At 36.5% G+C, this 26,275-nt stretch overlaps 2 protein-coding genes across 3 annotated transcripts; both read right to left on the bottom strand.

The window, feature by feature from the left end:
* Positions 1 to 11,611: 11,611 nt before the first annotated feature.
* LOC137720087 (laccase-15-like) lies at positions 11,612 to 14,674 on the bottom strand. Its single transcript, XM_068459096.1, has 5 exons — positions 14,493 to 14,674; positions 13,799 to 13,950; positions 13,480 to 13,724; positions 12,138 to 13,208; positions 11,612 to 11,960 (listed from the first exon to the last, which is right to left on the bottom strand). The coding sequence occupies exons 1-5, from the start codon at positions 14,649 to 14,651 to the stop codon at positions 11,830 to 11,832; spliced, it is 1,758 nt and encodes a 585-aa protein (XP_068315197.1). The 5' UTR covers positions 14,652 to 14,674; the 3' UTR covers positions 11,612 to 11,829.
* Positions 14,675 to 17,250: 2,576 nt separating this feature from the next.
* On the bottom strand, positions 17,251 to 18,618 carry LOC137720622 (uncharacterized). 2 transcript variants are annotated; one of them, XM_068459712.1, is made up of 3 exons: positions 18,419 to 18,618; positions 17,959 to 18,212; positions 17,251 to 17,871 (listed from the first exon to the last, which is right to left on the bottom strand). In XM_068459712.1, the coding sequence occupies exons 1-3, from the start codon at positions 18,447 to 18,449 to the stop codon at positions 17,713 to 17,715; spliced, it is 444 nt and encodes a 147-aa protein (XP_068315813.1). In that variant the 5' UTR covers positions 18,450 to 18,618; the 3' UTR covers positions 17,251 to 17,712. The 2 variants fall into 2 exon arrangements, with proteins under 2 accessions (XP_068315813.1, XP_068315812.1); XM_068459711.1 differs by lacking the exon at positions 18,419 to 18,618 and having other exon boundaries at positions 17,959 to 18,362.
* Positions 18,619 to 26,275: the final 7,657 nt, after the last annotated feature.

Raw genomic sequence — 26,275 nt, 5'->3', positions numbered from 1 at the left:
GTTATCCCTTAAAACTCATCCACATGCAACAGGACCAAGGTTTCTTTTAACCAAATCATATGTATTAAGTTTATTCCGGGGAAACCAAGGAGTAGACCAAAGCACCTACCTTCCTGCTTAAGTCCACACACCATACTCCAATCAACAGTTACCAACTTTCGGAACCCAAGTCTCCTGATATAATTCTTTGCACAAGCAAAAAAATGGTTTAAAAGGCAAGTTGGCAATTGATAAATTGAGAAAGTATTGAGAAACAAAATTTGATAAATTGCACCAGTTGAAGTTGTCTAGGCTTCTAGCCATTGAGAAAAGTTTACATTTCCAACCCAAGAGGCGAGCTTTAGCATTAAAAGCTTGAAAGTGAACTCTCATTGGGTTGCTACAAAAAAAATGGGTACTCCAAGATAAGTGAAAGGAACAACACCCCAACGAAAGCCAAGATGTCTCGAAACATGCGCTCTACAATGGGTAGAGGTGAAGTCAAGATAAACAGTACTCTTAGTTGCATTAACAAACTACCCCCATGCACAACCATACTTATCCACGAAATTTTGAAGAGCACGAAAAGATCGAACATTCCCACAACAAAAAAAATAAAAGGATCATCATATATAACATGTGAATAGAAGCAAGCAACAATCCCGTGGAGTTGAAATAGCAGCATCCGTCCAGTAGAGAAAAGCAAAGATAATCCCCTGCTCATAGCCTTCTTTGGTAGATAGAAAAGAAGTGGAGAAAGAGGGTCTCCCTGATGGAGAAATTTTTAGGTGTACCGGGTACACCAAAAAAATTCCGTGTACCCTCACTCATAATGGTTTGATTTTATTTATTTATTGAGGGTACAAAAAGTGAGGGTCCACCATTTATGAGTGAGGGTACACGAAATTTTTTTGGTGTACCCGGTACACCTAAAAATTTCTCCTCCCTGATGTACTCCCTGACAGCAAGAGAAAAACACATGTGATGTGCCGTTTACCAAAATTGAATAAAACATGCACCAGTCCACAAAAATACGAGAAAAACCAAAGCTAAAAAGCATATGGAGAAGAAATTTTCAATTCAAAGTAAATTTTAGCAATATAGACATTTATGCCGACATTACCACCAAAAACATTTTTGTACATAAAATGGAACCCTTCTAAAACTAGCCCAATGCAATCAGAAATACGTCTACCTTTCAAAAATATCACTTGCTAGATAGAAATAATACGAGTGGCAATAAGGCTGAGTCGATCAGCAAGAATTTTAGGAATAATTTTGAACAGAAAGTTAGCAAGAGTAGGGCCGATACTGAGCAATGGTGGCAGTATAATCAGCTAGTTGATTCTTTTCTACATTGTTAAACTAGATTGTAGGTCTGTAAATGTAATTTAGAAAATATTGCTATGTATTCCTCTATTAAATTAGGTTATAGATCTTTAAATGTAATTGCAGAAAATACTGCTGTATATATACCTCTATCGATAACAGGGAAAAACATTATGGCAAACATATTCTTTTTCTAGTTGTACAAGAAGTGTTCATTAAACACGTGTGCTTAGTATCTTTACTATAGGATAAATCGACGAATTCGACGAATTCTTCCATTATTTTTAGTTTCATGTAGTCAATGATAGGTTTTGGCATATCAATTTATGAAAAACTTAACGGAGTTAAGATTAGATATCAAAATAATGATTTTAAAAAATTTGGTATGAGCTTAAATTTTAGTTTTTATGACAAATTAAAAAAAGGCATTTAAGTTCATATGACAAATTGAAAAAGACATTTAAGTTCATATGACATTTCAAAAAAAATTCCTTTAAAATATATTAATCTAGACAACCTGTGTATAAATCAAAACTGAGATAGTCTATGAATTCCCTTGCAATGGGACCTTGTTCGACTACATTCATCATGCTAACGGCAAGAGTGCATTGCCTTGGCATGTCCTTTTAAAGTAGCACGAGCTGCCAGTGGAGGGGAATGATACCATACCAAAGTTGGAGACAAGCACATGTTAACAAAATTGTCCGCAACAACATTTCCTTTGGGATATATGTGAGAGGCGTAAAAAGTTATCCTCTGAATGCAGTCCACACAGATAAACCATTATGTACAACGAGGCCAATAAGTGTCAAAATAAGTCGATCAAAAAACAGAAATAACCTCAAAACTGAAATATAAATTAACAATTTAAATTAATAATACATGATATGTTGTAGCTTGTTAGTGATAAAACTGCTTGAAAATATTATATTCTCTGCACCAAGGAAGATTCATGACGTGCATTTATATATATATATAATACTAAGCTTAACCGTTGACCTCCGAATAAAAAAGCTAGAGATTTGATGCCGCGTGAAGGGAAGAAACCGGAAGGAGGAGCGCAAGTGAACACATGGATGGAGATAATAATTAAGGAGTTGGTCTCTCAAAACTTTGAGAGAAAGAGCATCCCACGTCAAATTTAAAAAAATAGAAAAGAGTAAGTTAGGAAAAATAAAAGGGAAGATAAAAATGGAGATGGAAGGGATGATTCTGAAACTAGGACATCATCTCCTGCGCAAACTCTCTTTGTTTAGCTCAATATCATTGTTTTTGTTGGCACCATTATCAGAAGCCAACTTTAAGCCCAGCTTCCGAACTGTTAACACTTCCTAAACTATACGGGTTCTTTAGAAAAAGGCCCTTGAGACTCCTCTTTTCCAAACAAAAATCCATCTAATATTAAACATTCAAATAACATCCAAATAAAATTCAAATTTCAAATAGAATACCATGTAGACAAATATGTAACTAATTATTATCACATATTTACAACTTATGCCACAAAACCCTAATTATGCCAATAAATATTATTACTCACCCTAATTATGATTAGCAATTAACCCCCTATGAAAATTTTACATTTCTTGTGTGATAAATATTAGGAACATATATATATATATATATATATATATATATATATATATATATATATTAAATTAGCCATGTTCATAAACAATTATGGGCACATTTTTCGTATGGAAAAAAAAAAAAAACTCCTTTGTACAATCAGTTATTTTGCATCAAATAATATTGTTTGATAAAAACAATAAAGAACCAATTAATATTATTTATGTTGTAGGTAAATTATTTTACCTAGATTATTACATACATTAGGCATTTTTTGTTTGTTATTATATATGCATGTTAAAAATAATTTATCTATATCTATATGTAAGATATAAGTAAATTAATTTTGAATCAAATAGCATTAATTTTGTAGATAAATTAAAATAGTAGTTCCATTATTTTAGTAAAGTTAAACAATGCCTAAATTATTTCATAAAAATTTAACCAAGACAAATTATCTCCATTAAAATAAAACAGTAGATACATTATTTTCTTATAAGATTAAACAATAGGTAAATTATATTATAGGTACATTATGTTTGTAATAAAAAAAAAGAAATTGAAATTCATAAACAAAAAGTAATAGATATATTATTTTTTAATCAAATTTCCTTTATTTGTAGATGAATTATTTTCATGCATTATTATATATATTGGGCACATTTTACTACTAATATATATGTGTGCAATAATTTACCTATATTATTATATAAAATATAGATAAATTTATTTTGAATCAAAAAACATTTTTTATTTTATAGGTAAATTATTTTGCATGTGTCATTACATACACAAGGCAAATTTATTACTATTACACATGTCCAAATAATTTATTTATATTTTTTAAATATAGATTATCTTATAATGCTCTTTCAGATTTTCATTTGGTAAGAAAATGACAAGATTAAATTAAAATTGTCTAATTTTATGCAAATTTTAAAAACAATGACGAAATCTCAAGGAACGTATAACATTATTAGGGGTATTTTAGGCATCTGAAAAATGCAAAAGGTGTAAAGGCAAACAAAATTAATGAATTTGCTTATGTGGAGCCTAATCATTGGGTTTTATTCAGATAAAAAGATTATATCGGATTTTATGTAAAAAAACTTTAGTTTCAAGGGCTAAAGTTATATTTTCAGTAAAATAATATGGAATTTGATAATGGATTATTATTTGGGAGTATTAACGAAAAACTCGTGGTACTATTCAATTTAACGAAAAAACATATTTTTACACTAAAAAGTCAAACATGGTACTATTCACTTTACTCTTTATTTTGTCCTTATCGTTAAAACTCAAAGTTTTCAAACCATTTTCATTAGTTTTCCTTTATTATTTAACCGTTGATAAACGTGTTCATTTCCTATTTATGATACATCATTTAGTTTACAAATTTTATCTACAAATTTAGTCTTCCAATACTCTTAGCTTCTGAACTCTAAGCCCAGCTTCCGAACTGTAACACTTCTGACAGAACTGCGGGCGTATACTGGCCAACAAATCCACAGAACTCAGACGCTGCAGTTATGATGGCATTTCAAAGACAAACCAGGCATATAATTATCACCATAGGAAAACTGGTAGATGCTACATCAAACACATAAAAGTCTTTCCGGTAAAGCTCATTCTAGGCATGTACGTAAATGAGATCGTCCCTCTTGCCCTTGCAATGGGACCTTGTCCGACTACATTCATCACGCTGACGAGAAGAGTGCATTGCCTTGGCATGCATGTCCTTTTAAAGGTAGCCTCAGAATCTGCAGCTGCTCTTGCTTATATGCATTCTGCAGTTGACTCGTTGAAACCAATTATGATTCATGGAAATGTCAACTCTTCCAACATACTTTTAACTGATTGTTTTGTGCACAATGCCTCTGGTTTTGGTCCTTCGAGGTTGGTCCAGGTCCCTAGTAATGAATCCAGATGAACACATTGGTGCAGCAAACACTTGGTTACCTAGACCCGGAATATATCTGTACAGGCCAGTTGACAGATAAGAGCAATGTTTATAGCTTTGGAATCGTATTGCTGGGGCTTCAAACTGGGGAGATGCCGTTGGCCTTTTAACAGACCAGAAAATCAAAGAATCATAACGTCCCATTTCGTTTCTTCTGTAGAACAAAATGACATCTTTCAGATCGTTGTGGCACAACTTGTAAACGAGGGAAACAGAGAGCAACTCAGAGCAGTTGCGGAGCTTGCAAAGAGTTGCATCAAGTTGAGTAGTGCCGAAAGGCCTGCGAGGGAAGAAGCGGCAATAGAATTGAGGAGGTTGTGTGGCGGCACACATTATTCCTATACTAAAACCTAAACCTGCGTTCACACATTATTCCTATACTAAAACCTAAACCTGCGTTCAGTGTTCACTCAAAGCGAACGGACTAAAATGCCCTTCATTTGGTTTTCCAACATGCGTTTTTTCTATTTGTTGCACAGTTAAATGACGGAATTGCCCTCCTAGGCTACGCGTCCATCAACGCCGGGTCTCCTGCTTCGATTTTGTTGGTTCTTCTTTAGGTTGTCTTGCTGTTGTTGCCTGCTCTTGCCTTGCTTTTCTTTGTGCCTCAAAGCTTCCTCTTTCGCTGCTTTTGATTTTCTCATCTTTCTTTGCCCAAGTGAATTAGCCAGTGTGTTTTTTGTGGTTTAAAGGAATTGGATTCCTAGAAATTTCATTTTTGGCTCGCGTTTTTTGGCGTTTGCTGAAAAAAAAAAAAAAAAAAAAAGGGTTGAAATCGGTATTGTGCGATACGGTTATCGCAGAAATAGAGGTTTTTCTTTGAATCATCAAAGAGGAAGTCTTCTGGATCGCATTTGTTAATATATTTTTTTGTGCATCTCAGTGTGTGATTCGATGTTTTAGATTGGATTTTTGTGGTTTTGAATTTGTGGGTTTTTTTTTTGGCTGCCTGAGAAGATGTTATCCAATGGTTTGATTGAACATTTTTCCTCTTTCTGTTGCAATTTTGCTGTCGATGTGGCCGTTTGTGAGACTTTGTTTTGTCTTGTTTTTCCTCTGTTCAACTTTTGTAAAAGTGAAGTGTTCGTTTTCAATTTTGAGATTGAATTGAAGTGTTTAGAATTTAATTCGAGCAGATTTGGTTTGGTTTCATGACATTTGAGTGTTTGATCTTTACTGCTAGAGTATTAGATGAAATCAAAATTTAGTTTAGAGATTGGAGTGATGGATCTTTAGAATTTTAAAAGTGAGAGATTTCAGAGGACTTGAAAATTCCTGAGAATTCCAGTGGATTTCTGTAAGATTTTTGAGAATTTTTGCTGAATTTGATTTATGATTTTGATAGAGGATCAGCTTCTCTGGGTGGATTTTTATTTTTATTAACGTCTTTCTAAAACTTGGTTGCATGGCATAACCTATAAAACTAAAACTTGGTTCCATGACATAACGTCTCCGAGAACCAGGTCATGCTTGCAACTTTGATATTCTGGCCACCCTTAATCCTTATCCATACTAAATTACTAATCACAAAAGACTGCTGTACTGAATTAACATGGTCGTGATGAAATGTTACTTACCTCGTTCTGTCCAATTAGCGAAAACCTTTTCAAAAGGGTTTTCTTTTGTTATTCTCAAACACCAAGCGCTGCATTTGTGCATGCAATCAAGACATAAATGGTCAAATCAGATCCTTATTCATCTTTTTTTATTAGGATATTTTGATTAATTTCAGTGGTTGTAAGGTAATGATAATACTTAAGTACTGAAACAAGACCCCCTTTCTGTGAAAATCCAAAGCAGATCAGTAATAATTTCCAATGTTAATCATACATGATCATCCTGTACTGCAAATATATATATATATATATATATATATATAGCTAAATCAGTGGATGGTAATAATAATTTGCTAAATCTTTACGTGTATATATATATATATATGTGTGTGTGTGTGTGTGTGTGTGTGTGTGTGTAGCTAAATCTTTTCTCAATCAAAATTTCTTTGGGTTCACACTGCATTCAAAGAAAATCAAATTGTAAACAATTTAAATTCTCAAATGTCAAGGATGTTTGCGTGCACCAATATCTTTTTCACTAGTCAATTTCTTATTTGCTGACTCAATCGTCAGTAAATTAATTGTAAGTCCCAATGTAAGTTTTGCAATAAAACTTATTTTCAAAGTATATCTGCATCATTATTTTCATAACAACTGATTTTGAATGACACAAAATTCTTACTCACAGTCAATTCATCGAATATCTCAAAGTCAAGGTAAACAAAGATAAAGATTTATATATATATATATATATATAGGCCCCTTACCAAGAGGGGTCCTCATTTTTCTAAAAAAATGGAGACACCCTCTTAACCGTTGGATTAACTTTAATGAAATTGTGTGATTGAGATTAAAACATAGGCCACACAATCTCAACCACATAATTTCATTGAAGTAAAATCCAACGGTTAAGACGATGTCTCTAATTTAAAAAAAAAAAATGAGATCCCTCTTGTAAAAGGATTCCTATATATATATATATATATATATATATCAAGAGATATGGACCACCTACCACTAATCAATTGGATTTAGATCGTAAGGAAACCGTCAATGCCCATTCTTTGTTTATTATTTTTTAGAGAAAAATTATTATCTATATAATCATTTGCTAATGCAACAATTATTGAATTTGACCTAGCCAGATCAAATCATTTTATATAGTTGCAAAAAATATGTATAAACCATCCTTAATACTATTTGTTGGACTGTAAATGTGACGTATTGTCAATACCTTTCTTCTTGCTTTTACTTTAAGTATTGTTCGTCAAATGCATGTATAATTAGTCTTTATTAGTTAGAGGGCAGTAAAGAACAAGTGATGAGGTAAACTGTATGGTTGAATAAAGATAATGGGTACATATTTGTTAATTAGGTTTAATGAATGATTATTTGTCGTGTCAGTGTATTGTAACAAATTTCTTTGGTGTATAGGTATCCGAAAAATTTCAACCCTCTGTCCTGGCTGAAGCCAAATAATTTTTGTTCACAATTGATACAAAGGCAGAAGAAAAGAGGTAAAAATTTGATCAATGGTGTTTCTTTGCTTTCAATTGGTGTTATGTGCTTTTTAATGTTAATTGTTCAAATTATTTACAATTTTGTTTACCCTCTGTTTCATATCTTTATTCCTCATTATCTCGGCTGTTCTGAAACGGATTCGCGATTTCGATCATGCGTCCTACACTCCGCCTCGCAATCTCTTCTATCTCTGCTTTGTGATCCCTTCGATCTCTGCTTCCTCATCTTTTTTATCTCTGCTTCTCGATGTCCTCACTCATGCTGCTCCCAATTTCTCTAACCTTCCACAAGTAATTAAATCTTACTTCTTCTCGACTACCCAGAAGCTAAATATTTGATTTTTCGTTGAGGTTTGTTACTTTACCGAATTTGGTTGTTGATTTGTTGGCTTTCAGTTTTCGAACCAGAGGAGAAAACATGGCTTGTCAAAATTTGAGAAATCAAAGAGTCTTTCAAAGGTTTTAGATTGTACTAGCAACAACCATTGCCCGCGCGTGATGCTGCGGGATTGAAAAAGTACAATTGCTAATGTGTATGTACATACTGTTTACATGCAGAAGTGTTGGTAAACAGCCCTATTGAAAACCTCATGAAATTTGCAGATAATCAGCCTATTTTGTCCAACCAGAATATAAAAAAAGTTTCTCAACAAATTATCATTTCCAAACCGTCATGAGAGATTACTTCTCATGAGCCCATGTAGAAATTGAATTCATGACCCACCAAAATAAAATCAGATACATCATTATTATTATTATTTTTTTTGTTACATCAATATTTTTATACTAAAGTAAGAGCGAGTTTGGCTAAGCCACATAATAAGCAGCTTAATTTGGTATCGAATTCGCCATCCATGAGATTCAAATCTAAGATCTTTTACTTTGAATTGAGGAGGGATACCACCAGAATACATCATTTAAATTTTAAAAAAGAGAGAAGAGAACCATCTCAACAGCTCCCTTGCCCTTTTTACTTCTTCTTTCCTCAGTTAATTGATTTCAGAATCCCCAATGAATTGATACTCCAAGCCCAGCAGCAGAACAAACTATTCAGAAAATTTCACAAAACCACAATTCATGCATCATGCTATAATAATACGAAATCAATAACTATGAACAGATTCAAATTCTTAAATATAACAACAATAACTAATCCAACACACAAAACAAAAAAAACTCAAGAAATGCACATATCCATGCAATGCAGCAATCAGACTCCCATGCTAATTTGCCAGAATTGAAAAGCAACTTGTGCCATACCCAGGGGATGCTAATTACCGGAAAACACAGAGATTCCGATTAGCTTTAAAACTCAACCATTTCATACCAAATTCACAACCTAAGCTAATTTTAGGCTGTAGAGTAAGAATATCACCTTCGCCGGACCCAAAAAAGGTTGGAAAGGCCTGAAACCCGTCAGAGAAAACTAAGATCTTCGTCGGAAAAACCCACCGCCACCGCTAGCTGGGTGTATGGAAATCCTCGTTCTAGGGGCAGATTCGAGCATGCAAAACTCGAATGTTGTTGTTGGGACTCTCCTGAGTCGAATAGATGTGGTTGCAGGGCCGGCCGCCACCGGAAAACTTATGAAAGGCGCCGGGAACGTCAAACCCAAACTGGGTTCGAGGGTTCGGGTGCGGATTAAGATTTTTGGAAGGTATGGTTGTGTTGATTTGGAGAAGGAGATCAAATTGATGATTTTTGGGTTTCTCGTTCAAACGGTGAGTCGCAACGGGGCAGCGAGAGGGAAGAGAGAAGAAGAAAAAGAAAAACTAAATTTTATATATATTTTCTCAGGCGTGGCAGAAACGTAATAAAACAAACTTAGCTGGGACAAAATAGGAAGCACACTGTATTTATGAACAGTGAATCAGTTAGTTTTGAGTTTTAGTATATATTAAATTTCTTAATCACGATGTCATTGATTAATCATATATGATCATTACGTCTAGCTATGTATATAGCTAGATCTTTACGTCTAGATACACACACGCACACACACACACACATATATATATATATATAGCTAGATCTTTACGTCTAGATACACACATGCGCGCGCGCACACACATATATACATATATATATATATATATATATATATATATATATATCTTTACGTCTGGATAAATATATTTAGAGAGAGAGAGAACTTCTGAGTGTTTGAGTGATGTCTTTCTTTTCAATTTTGATGCTATCTTGTAACATTGAAGTTGAAGATTAATAAATGGGATACTTTGAATGTGGTCCCTAATCTTTAAATATTATTTGATTAAAACCTTAATAGTATTCAAAGTTTGATCAAGGTTCCTTGACTTTGTACACCTTATTATATTACTATTAATATTTTTATTTTTATAGTTTTGACATTAATTGTTTGATATTTTATAAGATTTATAATCTTATAAATTTAAAATCCCTCATTATAATACAATTAGAAACGGTTACAATAAAAAAATTCAAATATTTTGATTGAATAAATGAATAAAAACTATGTAAAAATAAGAAATAATAAATGGCAAAAGAATGTATCCATGGTGTTAAAAAAATTGGTACATTTCACATATAACAAAGTGGTACATTAATGAAGAATAATGGGTACATTATAAACAAATTAGGGTACAAATAAAAGATTAAAAATTATGAGTAAAAATGAATTTTTAAAAATATAAGCGCTAAAAGAAATTAATACATGGGTACAAAATAAAACTAAAAAGAAAATACTACAAATTAAAAAAAAATGTTGCAAATTAAAAGTGGGTACAAACTAAAAATATAAATATATGATACAAAGTTTAGGCATAAAACATAAATAAACCATATGTAATTTTTCTATCATTGATTAAATATACAATGTCACGTGACGGTATATACGTGGGTACAAACACAAATAAAACTTTTAAAAAATACGGGCACAAAAAGAAACTAATATATGGGTACAAATTAAAAATGAAAAGAAAATTGGTACAAATTAAAAAATATTTGCAAATTAAAAATAGGTACAAACTAAAAATAAAAATATATGACAAAAAATTTAGCCATAAATATAAATATACTAATTGTAACATTTTTAACACTAAAGGAATATATTTAAAAATAAAAATATTTTATTATTCAAATAATTAATGATGTTATTAATACCCAAGGATCTTGATCAAAAATTCAAAATGAATAGGATTTTAATCAATGGGTAACAAAAAGAAGGATGTAAACCTAATTTTCCCTTAATAAATTAATGTGAGTATGCTTCCTTACTTTATGCTTATTTTATCATTTTTTATTGCTGTATTTACTTATCCTTTACTTCATCTTTGTTTATTTCAATTCATAATTATTGTGTTGTTATCTTTATATATGTTCACTGCCTGTTTATAAACTTAATAATAAAGTATAACAAGATTAAAATTGTGTAATTACTTTGACACGTCTCTGGGCCATTTTGGTATCAAAGCCAAAACACACTAGTTATCCCTAAGCCGGCTAGTTCGCGTCGACAATTATTGAGAGAGAATCCACTGTAGGGGAAGGGAAGCCTTGACTAATAGTATATTTTTGACCAATGATCTAACGGTTAAAACTTCAGAGTATAGAACTAGAAAATTCTTATGAGTTGTTTTAAATAATCCATTGCAGTTGAACCAATGTTTAAAATAAGGCCAATAATTTTAGTACTAATACAATGCGCATTGATCATCATATTTCTTTGATGGAAACTTTTCCACGTGTTAATCTTGAGTCGTGACGGCCACCAAATTGGTGACAATACAAAGCCAGGTGAATTTTTAAGACATACATATCCTGGCCACGGCCAGTCGAAATAGTTGATAGTATAAATGGTATTAGAAAAGACGAATTACATGCTGTCCCAATTTATTGCCATGAACATAGAACCAGCTCGAAAGCTTTATAAAAATTGTTAGCATGGAGGCATTCCTTGTGGCGGAGGTAAAATCTGCGCTTGTAGGCCCTTTCCATTTTTCACTATGAACGTCACGTCCATGCCCCATGACATATGTCGATCCAGATGACAGTGCATAAACCAAACGCCTACATATAACAACAAGAACAAGAACAATTTATCATGAACTAATTATCATTCATTAATATAACCAATTAGGGGGGTTAACTAAAATTGGAAACGGAAAACTGATATGGTTATTATAAAACAGCCCCTTAGATAATATATTTAATTAGAGATGATGAGCATCTTTATTAATTACGTACCAGGATTGTTTGCCTTGAATCTAATAGTAGTCCAACCATTTACAGGGATAGCGATGGTATTCTGAAAAGGAGGATCGACAAGATTATACGTCAAAGGGTCCTTGTCCTTGTCAAAATTCCCGAGCCCCCATCCCACAACGTAGAAACTGAATCCATGGAGATGCATCGGATGGTCATCTCCTGCCACCAAATTTGTCCCCTGAAACACAATCTCCACCGTTGAGTTGTACTCCAGTATCTTCACCTCCGTCCCTTGCTTCGGCGTCTGTAGGTACAAAGGCAAGTCCTGAGCTGTAAAATTAAATAGCAAGGGTGGGGAATTTGGAAAGCGAGTTCCAAATACCCCATTGACATGGTAATAGTAAGCTTGCAATATGTCAATGGTGGGGTTGACAAAGCTAATGTTGTTGACACTGGAAGCTAAACGTGTTCCATTAGGCCCAGCACATGAATTATTCGGGCAGGGCAGTGTGTTGATGGAGAGTGTATAGAACAAATGAGTTGTTATCTTGTGTGGCACGTCAATGGGGTGCTTTTTATCAGCCAAGCTTTTGAGTTTACTGGTAAAGAAAACTGATGCGTTGGTGTTGTTATGGGAAGGAATATTAGGCAAAGAAGTAGGGGATGAATTAGAATTTCCATGGTATCGCAGTATGGCGGTTGTGGTTGTGTTGTCGTAGGCAATCCCAGCCCCGCCAACGTAGGCTTTGGCAGCAATGTAGTAGTTGTTGGGGATTTGGTCGGCATTTAACAAGAGGTCAATGGTTTGCCCGGGAGATATGGTCACATAATCTGTTGAAAATGGCTTGGTGTAGCTAGCATCTGAGCCTACAACTGTGACGTTGTGATTGGCAATGGCGAAAAACATCATCTCTTGCACGGCGGAGTTGATTAGTCTGAGTAGGTAGGTTTTGCCGTAATCAACTATAAGCTTGAATGTGTCTGGTTTTGAGCAAGGATAGAGATCGCCGGGTTGACCATTGATGAGGAAAGCACTTGAGGTATTAGGGTCCCCTCCGCTTTGAATCGTTTCATTGTAAAGTTGTCCGATATCTTCCTTCCACCACTCTCCTACAATTTTTGAATCAATGATTTGCAGAAAAATTAGGATCGTAATTTGGAAATGTTTATATAGAAATCACTTATGCTCATAAGCTCTTTTACGAGAAATCCTTCCATTAGAACACATCGAAATTTCAATGGAAATTCAAGTACAAAATGCCCGAAAAAACCTTTTGACTTTACATGACAATGTTATCACAAGTGTTTTTATGTTATTTGAAAGCGCTTTAAGCTATTATATAAGCATTTATGGGATTGAAGTTTGAATTGATTTGCATACCCAAGATGATTGGAAATTCTGCGTAAGGCTTGGGAAAAGGGTAAGTAGCTCCCTTCTTGGGGTATATGACTATAGCACCATGGACTGTGGCTCGATCCCACTCGCTGTGAGCATGCCACCATAGAGTCCCTTCCTCTGAGGAAAATATAATAGTTTGGGTAAACTTGGCTCCTGGTTGAATAGGACATTGCGTGATGTAATTAGGACCGTCCGACCATGGATTCCGCAGTTGCTTAACTCCATGCCTGAAATATAGATGGATATCATAAATTTAAGTAAAATTCTAAAGAGATTACATGCGATAAAGTTGATTAATTACCAGTGTAGGGTAATGTTACGATTGCCCTTGTTATAGACATCCACTACAACAGTATCTCCGACATGAGCATAGAACGTTGGTCCTGGAAACTGACCGTTTACAGTCAAGATGTTCTTTGTGCTACACAGTCGTGTATATGGAGTTTCTTCCACCTAAAATTGATTATTGCAAACAAACAGAAGATATGAATTCATCAATATTTTTGAACTCAGCATACACAGTCATCGGTTATAAAGTGTATATATAGGGGTGTGATATCCACACACCTCTTTTTACTTTTCACACACTTTTCTAATTTTCGGCCGTCGGATCGGATGAATTGAAGAAGATCAACATACATAAATTAACAAATGGTGTGTGAGAAGTAAAAGGGGTGTGTAGATAGCACACCCCTATATATATACACACCATGGATGTGTATTATGCATTTTAAGTTAATATATTATAGCCGAAAAATGCTAGTAGATCATGTTTATAAATCATATTTTATAGACTACATGACGTGACGGTTGATGATTGAATTATTCTTTTAGTGCTTTAAAGTAGGAATCTAGCCATCAACTATCATCTCATGTGGTTTATAAAACATGATTAAAGTAAATGATCTCTATAACAACATGCATGATGCATGCAATTCACACATATGCATCAGAATTCAGAACTGAACTGCATCGAAAGGAAATGAGCTAATTACCACAAAAGTGTAACGAGGAGGCGAAGCTTGGCAATGGAAGATGCCAACAGTAGACAATAACAAGCCAACTACAAGTTTCAAGCTAATTAAAATCTTCATGCTGATCGACGACGACGTTGATGATTCGTTTCCTATGTCTACAGAAGATGTAGTTCGCATGATGAGTCGAGGATGGATGTGGGTGTGTGTGTGTGTGTGTGAGTGTGAGTATATATAGGGAGAGAGAGAGAGAGAGAGAGAGCGTAATCGAAAATTAATCAATTTACTGGTGAAGGTTACAGCTCACAGTGGATGTTGTGCTAAGTAAGAAGTGTTCATGAACCACAGAGGCGGCTTTCGGAAGCCAAAAGTGCAATCGCACAGTTACCCGAATTTAGAGGACCCTACAAATTTTTATATCTAATATTAATATGTAATAATGTTATATAATTTTTTTCTTTCTAAACTTAAAAATTTAGAGTGCCAGTAACTACACCATAAAATTTAAAAGTTCAGAGTTTTTAAAGGTTTTTTTTCTTGTTTGTTTGTTTAAAACTGAACTACTTTTAATATTTATTAAAAGTTATGTTTATAGCTCTTTTTATTTACTTTTTAATGACATATGTCAATTTATAATCAGTGAGACATAAAATTTGTTTTGATTTAAGTTATTGTTTTCTAACATAATACATTGTCCTACTTTTTTTTTCTTTCCAAAAAACTAGCTTAAGGAGGGTCAACATTTTTATGAATTTCACACAAAATCTCCGAAATCTCATATACAATCTTGATAAAACATGTGTTCATAATATCTTTACTATTGGATAAATCAACAAATTCTCCCATACTTTTCTTTTCATGCAGTCACAGATAATTTTTACTAATTAATTAACATTATGTTGATTAATTAAGCTTGGATTATACTATTTAATTACCCTATGTTAATTTGAAATTTGTATGTCAGCCAGCCATATATTCCAGATGTTGAGAAGGCTGATCAAGATTGACTTGCACAGGCCCAGACGGCCTAGAGCCATACGAGGACAAAAAGGTTAGGCTTGTGTAAATATACCTAATCCATCAAAAGAAGAGAAATATACCTAATCTATCAAAAGAAGACAAAGAGGTTAGGCTTGTGTAAATGAACTATCAGAAATGATCATATATTAGTAGGATCCATTTTAAAGTGAGATTATTCCGACTTTATGTTTTTGGTACAATACTTTATGAAATTGATATGGAAGTTAATGTTAAATTGTAAAGTAATAAGTTTTATTTTGAGAGAATTTTCTTAGCATTTTTATTATAATTAATTTGGTTCACTTACTATATAATCTCTATATGGTTGAGCAATTACCTTGTACCACTGGTCATACTTCTACTGGAATAATCAACCAAGCAAAAAGGAATGGAGAAGCAAGTTGGAATTTCGCAATTAATTGCGCCTGTCCTGTCCTCCATTCCGTGTCTTTGAATATTACCTTTGTAATATTTTAATTAATTAGACCCAACCATCCTAACCTAGGACAATTTACTTTGCTTCTACTCCTATATTTCTGGTGCTTAGAGATTCAGAAAATTAGCTTAACACTCAACGAATATATAAATCCAAATTAAACCTGATAACGAAATTTGAGCAATTTTTTTAAAAAAACTTTATTATCATTATTAAGGAAAGAGAAAGATTCTAAAATTATTACAATAATATAGAGAATGATATAGTTTCAAATTCGGAATGCATAGTTAAAATCTCAACATCCCCTTTACTAAAATATTCTCACCACATGCAATTTGACACAACGCAGATTGCGGCATGTCAAAGCCGAAAAGGCTTCGGCCTCAATGAGAGTATGATTGATTGGGGTCTTGCATCTTTTTAGTTAATTGCCATGTGGGCTTTGGGATCAACCCAAAGAAAAATAATTACAAGGGAAGGTCAACTTTGGAGCGTAAGCAATTAGGTAACGAATCAACCAAACACAATACCCACTTTCCAGGCTTCTAGTCCAATGTGTATATGAACTTATGTGACATCAAAGATCAATAAGGTTAAAGGACACCCGACATTCAGTCTTGGAGAAGAGATTCTTTTTTACAACTATTTCATAGTTTTAGTAACGTTACTTAATAAATAAATATCTCTTACATGTTTAAAAAGTGAACCACATGTCTCATAAATACTTTCTAAATAGCGAAATAGTTGAAAGAGAGAACCGTGATGATGACTGGCTCTTGCATATTAAGGGATTTTAAACTTTCATTTCGCTGAATGTGAGTAATACTCTTAACATTTTAAGCACCCCATTTAAAGATGGAGAGGGCGTTAAATAGAAGCAGACTACTATTTTACAATTTTTACTAAAAAAAAAAGAAAGAAAAGAAGCCATTGCCTGCTTTTAACAAAAAAAACGAAGAAAAAAGGGTCTCCCAGCCGGATAGAAGGTTGTTTTTCTTTGAAGCGTTGCAGATCACTCCATTTATTTTCTAACAAATAGTTGGATTCAGCGATTATCAATCAATGGATCGTTTCATTTGTGTCTGAATTACTAGGAAGATGTTCCTTTATCTGCCCGATATGTTTACGTTAAGTCAGTCCTTTTAGCCTCAGAGCTGAACCCGAATTCCCTTTCTATGGGGTTTGAATTAATACAGAAGAAGCCGATAGAGGCAACATTTCACGTCCTGCTACTGTACTACACAATTTTATCATCCACGAACGGTATTGGAAAATGTTACAAGTACAAAAAGATAAGAAATTTCTTTTTCAAAAAGAGGGAAAGAGTGTAACTTATACAATAATATGCTCAAACTCCAGTTATTCTTTCATCCCTAACCTATTTTTTGATGAAATTGAGGTTCCACCGTAAAACCAATTGGCTATATGAGGAGTAGCTCAAGACTATATAAGTACATAGCAAACCTTGTCCCTCATCGATGTGGGACAACTCTCAACACGCCCCCACACATGTAGCGAATTTTCAAGCCTACACGTGGACAATAACTGGGTGACGTGGAGCGCGTATGGTCATTTGGCTTCACACGAGGACAACATGCTCTGATACTATGAAGAAAGTTGGGGTTCCATCATAAAACCAATTAGCTATATGGGGAGTAGCCCAATACCATATAAGTACATAGCAAACCTTGTCCCTCACCGATTTGGGACAACTCTCAACATTTTTCTCATCCCTTGTTATCCACATATATTGTGTCTTACAATATACCTAAAGTTATGCCATGTCTACGAATCAACCCCATCTTCATGACGTCCACAATCTGAAGCAGATGAAGAAGCTGCAACACTCTTTCCTTTGCCATCCAAAGAAGCCCTTGTTGGACCCATGTGCACACTTTCCTTTGGTTTTGGTTTCTGTAAAAGTTGGAGCTGATTCTGCAGGATCTGTATAAGAAAAGCAGTTACTAAGCAGAGAAAACGGGGGTAGCTACCACAAATCACAACAGAAGTTATTCATCGTCTCTTTAATACCAGCTCTATCTGGTGCTGAAGAAACTTTTTCTGGGCCTCCAGCTGAGAGGCTGTCAGATTTGGATCGCTGCCCGACCTCTCCCCATAGGCCACGTTGGCTCCAGGGACAAACACGTAAGGTGGAAACTGAGAGAAAGACAACTTTGCAGGTCCACCAGGGGCTGCAAGCTGCGGTTGTGATTGTCCACTACAAGCTTCTCCACTAGATTCAGTATTAGAGGAGTCAACCATATGTCTTTGAACCTGAGGAAGTGCTGCATATCCAGGAGACCAGCACACAAGAGGGCGTAGTTTGTAAGGGTGTAGTATGTAGCATTCTATGCAGTGCAACATATCCAAATCATATGTATCAAGCACACACTCTCACAAGCAACCTAGGAACAAATTAAAATACAATGGAAACATGTGACCACTCCTCCAATAAAATGTAAACTAACACTTACGATAAGGGTGTTATTACCATAATTGTCTGTTTGCAGAAGGATATACATGAGACTTCTAATAATCGATGCAGCAGCAGCAGCAGCAGCTCGGAGCCTGGCTCCATATAGGCTCACACCATCACCAGCAACTCCACTATCCTGAGCCGTTGTGCCTGTCCCTGTTCCCAATTAAAATCATCAGTCAACTCACCACAATTTTATACTGAACAAAATATTAGAGTCCCATATGATCAAAATAGATTATACAATAAAAGAGCGACCATGAAACAGGAAATCCAACGGCATTTTATTGGTGCTTTCATTTTTCATTTCCTTCTACAATAATCTTTCATGTATGAAGGAAAAGGAAATGTAAGTTTAAAAACTACTAAGTTCTGAAATTAAAAACAACAAAGTGCCTTCCTTCTAATAACCAAATATCAGACCTTACGTTGAAAGACAACACAAATTGCAACACTAAGATGTTTACCCTGTTGATGAGCATCTGACCGTGAACCCCTATGTCCGCCAGCTGTACCTTTCCCACTGTCAGGACGTACAACTAGGGCCCTGCAAGTAGGGCAGTTATGCTGTTGCTCTAACCATGATCGAAGGCAAGGCACATGAAAAAGGTGTCCACACAATAGTTTCTTGGCTGTTGTCATCTCTTCACGGCAAATGATACAAGTTGCGTCACTTCTGCATATCCATCATCAACAACTAAGACTCCAATATGCAGAATTGGATGATTACAAAATAAAACACTTGAAACTAATGAGACCTCAAACTTGCGCATTAAGCTCTTCATGCGTAGCATCTGGGAATCGATCATTCATGTTTAATGTGAGCTTTCGATAACGAATGTAATCAGCAATGCGAATCTTAAAGTTCCTAAATGTTTCATAGACCTCACGTATCAAGTGCAGTGCGTAGAAAAAGGTATGTAGGCTAAAAATTATATTTGTTATTGATACATGAATGTGGAAAAATGGAAGAGAATGCAAATGGAAGAGAATGCTTATGGAAGAGAATGCAAATGGAAGAGAATGCTTAATTTTTCATTATCTTTCTCTACAAGATTACAAGGATATATATACATGATACAAATGTGTAGGTAGGACAAGGTAGCCGTCCTAGTGTGTAGGTAGGACAAGGTAGGATGGCTGTAGAGAACAAGGTAGCCGTCCTAGTGTGTAGGTAGGACGGCTGTAGGACGGCTTGACGGCTGTAGGACGGCTAGTGTGTAGGTAGGACAAGGTAGGACGGCTGTAGGACGGCTTGACGGCTGTAGGACGGCTTATTCTTCCAATAATAATATTATATACAATTACACAAGGACTCCAACCATATTCCTTATTTGTCTAACACTCCCCCTCAAGTTGGAGAGTGGATGTCAAGAACTCCCAACTTGCGTAACATACCCGAAAACTTTTCTTTCCCAAGAGGTTTGGTAAACAAGTCTGCCAACTGTTGTGCCGTACCCACATGCTTGGTCTCTATTGTGCCATTTACAATCTTATCTCGTATAAAGTGACAATCCATCTCAATGTGACGAGTTCGTTCATGAAAAACAGGATTGGCAGCTATATGTAACGCTGCTTGATTATCACAAAATAAAATGGAAGGACCATCCAAAGGAATGTTCAAATCCTTCAACAAAAAACGAAGCCAAACTATCTCGCAACAAGCACCTGCCATGGCCCTATATTCCGCCTCTGCTGAAGAGAGCGAAACGGTTTTCTGTCGTTTCGTCCGCCAAGAAATCAAAGAACCACCCAAGAATACACAATACCCAGTAGTCGAACGGTGAGTGATAGGGCAACCTGCCCAATCAGAATCACAAAACGCAGTTAACTTGGTCTGGTTGTCAGAACGAAATAATAAACCTTGACCTAGAGTAGCCTTCAAATAACGAACAATACGAAGCGCAGCATCCATATGAGATATCCTTGGCTCGTGCATAAAACGGCTTAGAACATGCACAGAATAGGTGATATCCGGCCGAGTGATAGTGAGATATATTAACCGACCTACTAATCGTCGATACTTTTCAGGATCCTTGAGAAGTTCTCCTTTATCAGATAATTTTGTGTCATCCATAGGAAAAGCAATGGGTCGTGCTCCCAAAAAACCACAGTCCTTGAGAATCTCTAATGCATACTTGCGTTGAGAAATATAAATCCCTTGTTTGGAACGAGAAACCTCAATACCCAAAAAATATTTTAAATCACCAAGGTCTTTTATCCGAAAATGATCACGGAGAAAAGACTTCAGAGAATTAATGGCACTAGCATCATTGCCTGTAATCACAATATCATCCACATAAATGAGCAAAGCTGTGAAAGAAATACCAGACTTTTTAGTGAACAATGAATAGTCAGCTTTGGATTGTTGAAAACCGGCAGAAATGATGGCACTAGTGAATTTGGCAAACCATTGGCGAGAAGCCTGCTTAAGACCATAAAGTGACTTATGAAGGCGACACATAAGATTCTCCCCCTGTCGCCGAAGACCAGGAGGAGGAGACATATAGATTTCTTCATGTAAGTCACCATGTAAGAAAGCATTATTAACATCAAGCTGATGAAGAGACCAAGACTGACTAGCAGCAAGAGCAAGAAGACAACGCACCGTAGTCATCTTAGCAGTAGGAGAAAAAGTGTCATGATAATCAATACCTTCAGCCTGAGTGAAGCCTTTAGCAACCAAACGAGCTTTGTAGCGGTCAATAGAGCCGTCGGAATTGTGCTTGAGTTTGTACACCCACTTACAACCAATGGGAATTTTGCCAGGGGGCAAGGAAGTTAAAGTCCAAGTACCATTAGCATGTAAAGCTTGAAGCTCCTCAGTCATAGCACGTTGCCAATTGGGGTCAGTGGCTGCCTCGGCAAAGGAGGAAGGCTCCACAGTCCGATTGACAGAGTTAATGTAAGAAAAATGCCTGGGAGAGTAACGGTGATAAGAGAGAAAATTACAAAGTGGATATCGCGTACCTTGTGTAGAACCGGGTTGCGAAGTCGAAGATGGGTAGGATGGCAGAATCACCTGCGAGCAAACGTAGTCTTTTAAATAGGATGAAGGTTTATGGGCACGGGAAGAGGTGCGGGGAAGGGGAGGATTGGTAGGTAGTGGGGGGGGGGGGGTAGGGATGTCCGTGGGTAAAAGGGAGAAAGGTAAGGAAGTAGCGGGGGGGGGGGGGGGGGGGGGGGGGAAGGAGGGGATGCCGAGAGGGCAGGGGCATGGGGAAGAACGGGTAATGGGGCAACAAGGGAATCTGTGGGAGGCGTGGAAGGGGAGGAAGGTGGAGGAGGGTGAGGCGTTGGGGCAGGAAGGGGTGGGTTATATGTAAAGTCCAGAGGGGGTGGGATGGGTAGGGTAGGCGAAGAAGATGGGATAGGAGGGTGAGAAATGGCATAAGGGAAAGTACTTTCGTGAAAGATGACGTCTCGACTAGTGAAAATGCGGTGATTGTCGAGATCGTAAAGGGTATAGGCCTTTTGTCCATGAGGATAACCGAGAAAAATGCAACGATGAGCCCGAGGGGAAAATTTGGTGGTGGGAGTGACAGAGGTGGCATATGCCAGACAACCAAAGACGCGGAAGTGGTCATAAGATGGGGTTTTCGAAAAGAGAACCTCAAATGGGGATTTATGATGGAGAAGACGGGTAGGGAGACGATTGATGAGATAAGTAGTGGTAAGAACACATTCCCCCCAAAACTTGATAGGAAGATGGGATTGAAAACGAAGGGCGTGAGCGGTTTCAAGAAGATGACGATGTTTTCTTTCAACAACGCCATTTTGTTGGGGGGTATAAACACAAGAAGTTTGTAAAAGCACCCCATGATCAGAGAAAAAACTACGAAGAGATAAAAATTCACCACCATTGTCAGTACGAATACATTGGATGCTAGTGCGGAATTGGGTAGTGACATAAGCAAAAAAATCCTTAATTAATTGTTGAGTGTCGGATTTATGTTTCATGAGGAAGACCCACGTAAAGCGAGAAAAATCATCCACAATGGTTAAGAAATAATTAGCACCAGAAAGAGAAGATTGACGATTCGGGCCCCAAATATCACAATGAATTAAAGCAAAAGGGAAAGTTGATGAAATTGAACTCAAAAGAAAAGGTTGACGAGTTTGTTTTGCCAACGGACAAACATCACAAATATGACTAGAATCAAAAGTGCAATTAAGAGAGCTAGATGCTAAAGCTTGCAAACGAGTGGAGGAGGGGTGACCAAGACGCCTACGCCAGAGGGAGGAGGGGATGGTAATGATGTTGCAGAGAGGTTGATGGGTGGGGAGAGAAGAGGTAAGGGCCACAAGGTAATACAGATCGCCACGTCGCTTACCCACACCAATCATCGCCTTCGAAACCAAGTCCTGCAAAACACACCAAGAAGGAAAGAAGGTTATGGAACACGATAATCCATCTGTAAGTTTACCAACCGATAAAAGGTCCACTCGGAAATTAGGGACACATAAAACATCCTTCAAAGTAACTGAGGAATTTAAAGGAAGAGTGCCAGTAAAAGTAATGGGAGCGGAAGCACCACTAGGCAAAGAAACAGGCGGCAAATGTGAAGGAGAACGATTAACCAAACATGAAGTGGAAGAAGTAATATGATCCGTAGCACCACTGTCAAGAATCCATTGACCATGACGAGAGGTGACAGGTAACAAACCTTGGGCAAAATCAGTAGTGAGCACGACATTGGCCTGAGGAGGGGTGGTGGTGTCACGTAGAGCAGCTAGAACACGGGAGTGCTGCTCGGCAGAGAGGTCAAGCATGGCAAGCTGCAAGTCATGCAAAGTGGGCTGGGTCCCGTGCACTTGGTGGGTCGTTGGAGTAGAAGAGGAGGCGGGGGCCTGGGTGCCTTGCACGTGATGGGCCTGGGTGAAATTATGGGGCCGGGAAGCAGAAAACCGTGGCTGCCGGGGAGGACTGGAAGGTGCATGGCTGCGGGAAGAACTGGAAGCAGTGGCACGGCGCGGTGGTCGCCACGGTTGGCCATGGAGGGGATGGCCAACGGGATAGCCATGAAGTTGATGGCAGGTGTCTCGGGTATGATAATCAAAATTGCAGTAGGTGCAGTGGAGGGGAGGACGAGCAGAGGAGGGACGGGACGGGCCACAAACAGCCATGGGAACGGCAGAGAAAGCTGCCGAAAAAAAAATTAGGGCTAGGGTTATAAACCTGCTCTGTATACCATGTAGAAAAAGGTATGTAGGCTAAAAATTATATTTGTTATTGATACATGAATGTGGAAAAATGGAAGAGAATGCAAATGGAAGAGAATGCTTATGGAAGAGAATGCAAATGGAAGAGAATGCTTAATTTTTCATTATCTTTCTCTACAAGATTACAAGGATATATATACATGATACAAATGTGTAGGTAGGACAAGGTAGCCGTCCTAGTGTGTAGGTAGGACAAGGTAGGACGGCTGTAGAGGACAAGGTAGCCGTCCTAGTGTGTAGGTAGGACAAGGTAGGACGGCTGTAGGACGGCTTGACGGCCGTAGGACGGCTAGTGTGTAGGTAGGACAAGGTAGGACGGCTGTAGGACGGCTTATTCTTCCAATAATAATATTATATACAATTACACAAGGACTCCAACCATATTCCTTATTTGTCTAACACAGTGGCACACTATAGTACCTGGGATGGGACAAAACTTCACGTCAATCTAGGTAGAATAACCTCAGCTTATGCACGTCAACAAGCAAAATTCTCCACATGCTTAAAACTCATCGGTAGGATTTCGGCCTAACTATTGTCTCATATTCTAACATTTCATGTCCACACCCTCTCCGCCACATGGGAGCCAAACATGTTGTAATCAACACAGATTGAGCCCAACATATTCTCAAAATTGTACCATATTTAGCAAAAAATTGTGTATATAGCTACTTATCTAAACCAAAAGCTATCACGAAGAAGAAGCTGTGGACCAAGGAGATTCCATCTTATCTTGTGTAAGTAATGGACAAAGGAAGAAGATTCCTCTTCTTCCTAGATAAATTTGGAAGAGTTTCGGGAGAGTTTCTCCTTAGCCTATAAATATGTGTGTATCCTTTGTAAGAACTCAGACTTGAATGGAAATCAGTTCTTTGTATTAATGTTTCTTGTTAATCCTTGTTTGAGTCATCTTTGCAGCGGTGACGCTGGTTTGGTATTGCTGTGCTTTGAAAAAAAGCTGATTCTGCTGTGTTGTGAGAATAAGCGGCTGTGAAATAAAGCAGCAGAGTGTTTGGTAAACTTTTTTGTAAAAGTGCTTTTGAAAAAAAAAAAACAGTATTATAGTGTTTGGTAAACTTTTATGTAAAACAGATGTGAAAAAAAGCCGATTTTTCAAAGCTGGGTTTTGCAGCTTCTTGTTTTTGGCTTTTTTTCACCCAAAACTGTGAAAAAAAACTGAAGCTGAATGTTTACCAAACACAAAAACAGCTCCCAACTTTTTTTGATACCAGCTTTTTTCAGAATCACCTCAGTACCAAACCAGGTCTTAGTGTGATCATCTGTGCTTTCAACTATGTCTTGGGGTAAAATTCCTTACCCTCTGTTAGTGCATAAGTGTTTTGCAAGAAATGAATATTGGTCTCTGCAAATTTAAAAGCCTTGATTAAATTTGAGCCCTTGGATCATAGTCCAAGTGTGCATTTCAGATTCATTTAGTTAAGTGATTGTTTTTTCTACATGTAACTATCTTATAGGATAGATTGCTTGAATTGTTGGATTTACTTTGATGTAAGAGAGAAACTCTCATCTCTTTCCTCTCTCTTTGTAACGGTAATATGCTCATTACACTTAGTGTGTGAGCTGTGAATGGAATCCAAGGATTGTTAGCACCTTCCTTTTCTCTCTGTCATTTTCGAGCAACCTGCAAATCTGCAGGACTCATTCTCACGGCCTCCATTGATAAACACTCAAGCTAAAACATACTCACTTTGTATAACAATTGAAAAAAATTAATATCCTGCTTCGCTTCTGGATCCTTCTCTCCTCCTTGGTCACTCCAGACATGTTGGAACAATTGTATTCTCCGATTGCAAAACATGGTTTTCTGTTACTCTCATACATTTCGAGAAGGGAATGTTGTTACTAACAAATTAGCCAATTAGGGCTTCTCTCATCTTCACTTGTTTGGCATTCCGCTCCTCCTATAGAGATTCTTCCTCTTCTGCACCTCAGATTTCTTGAGCATGCCAGCCTACAGGTTTGTCTCCCCTTCTTGATGTGTGATTTCCCTTTTTTACCTAATCTTTTTGGATTTCCTTTTTTGTTTTGCAGCTTGTTTTGCAGGTTCTTACCTTTTAAGGTTTATAGAGGGGTTTGGGTATATGTCCACTCAATCTTTTTCTTGTATTTTCTTTTTCAAGAGGAGTATGATAGTATATAATTAAAGCAAAAAAATTAATTTGATCACGTGCCTAGACTGGTGGACGCTACATCAATAGGAAAACTGGTGGACGCTACATCAAACACATAAAAGTTTTTCCAGTCTAGGCACGTACCTAGACTGATAGTATATAATTAAAGCAAAAAAATTAATTTGATCACGTGCCTAGACTGATAGTATATAATTAAAGCAAAAAAAAATTATTTTGATCAATTTATTAGCAGTGGTGCTGAATATGTTAGTATATAATTAAAGTTAAACTTGCAGGTCTGGGCTTTTTTGGCTTATTTATGTCGTTTGGGATCACTGAGGTTTATTCCAGTGTGAAGAGACGGAAGTTCTTTAATCTCAAAGCCACGTTCTTCCAGCAAAATGGAGGGTTATTGTTAAAACAGCGTATTGCTTCACATATTTCTTTGATGGTGTTCTGAAGATAAGGCCAGGTAAATTTTAATTTTAGTACGATACAAAGCGCATTGATCATCATA

The sequence above is a fragment of the Pyrus communis genome, chromosome 16 (assembly GCF_963583255.1).
Source record: "Pyrus communis chromosome 16, drPyrComm1.1, whole genome shotgun sequence".
Lineage (NCBI taxonomy): Eukaryota > Viridiplantae > Streptophyta > Magnoliopsida > Rosales > Rosaceae > Pyrus > Pyrus communis.
This window is presented reverse-complemented; position numbering and strand designations above follow the sequence as displayed.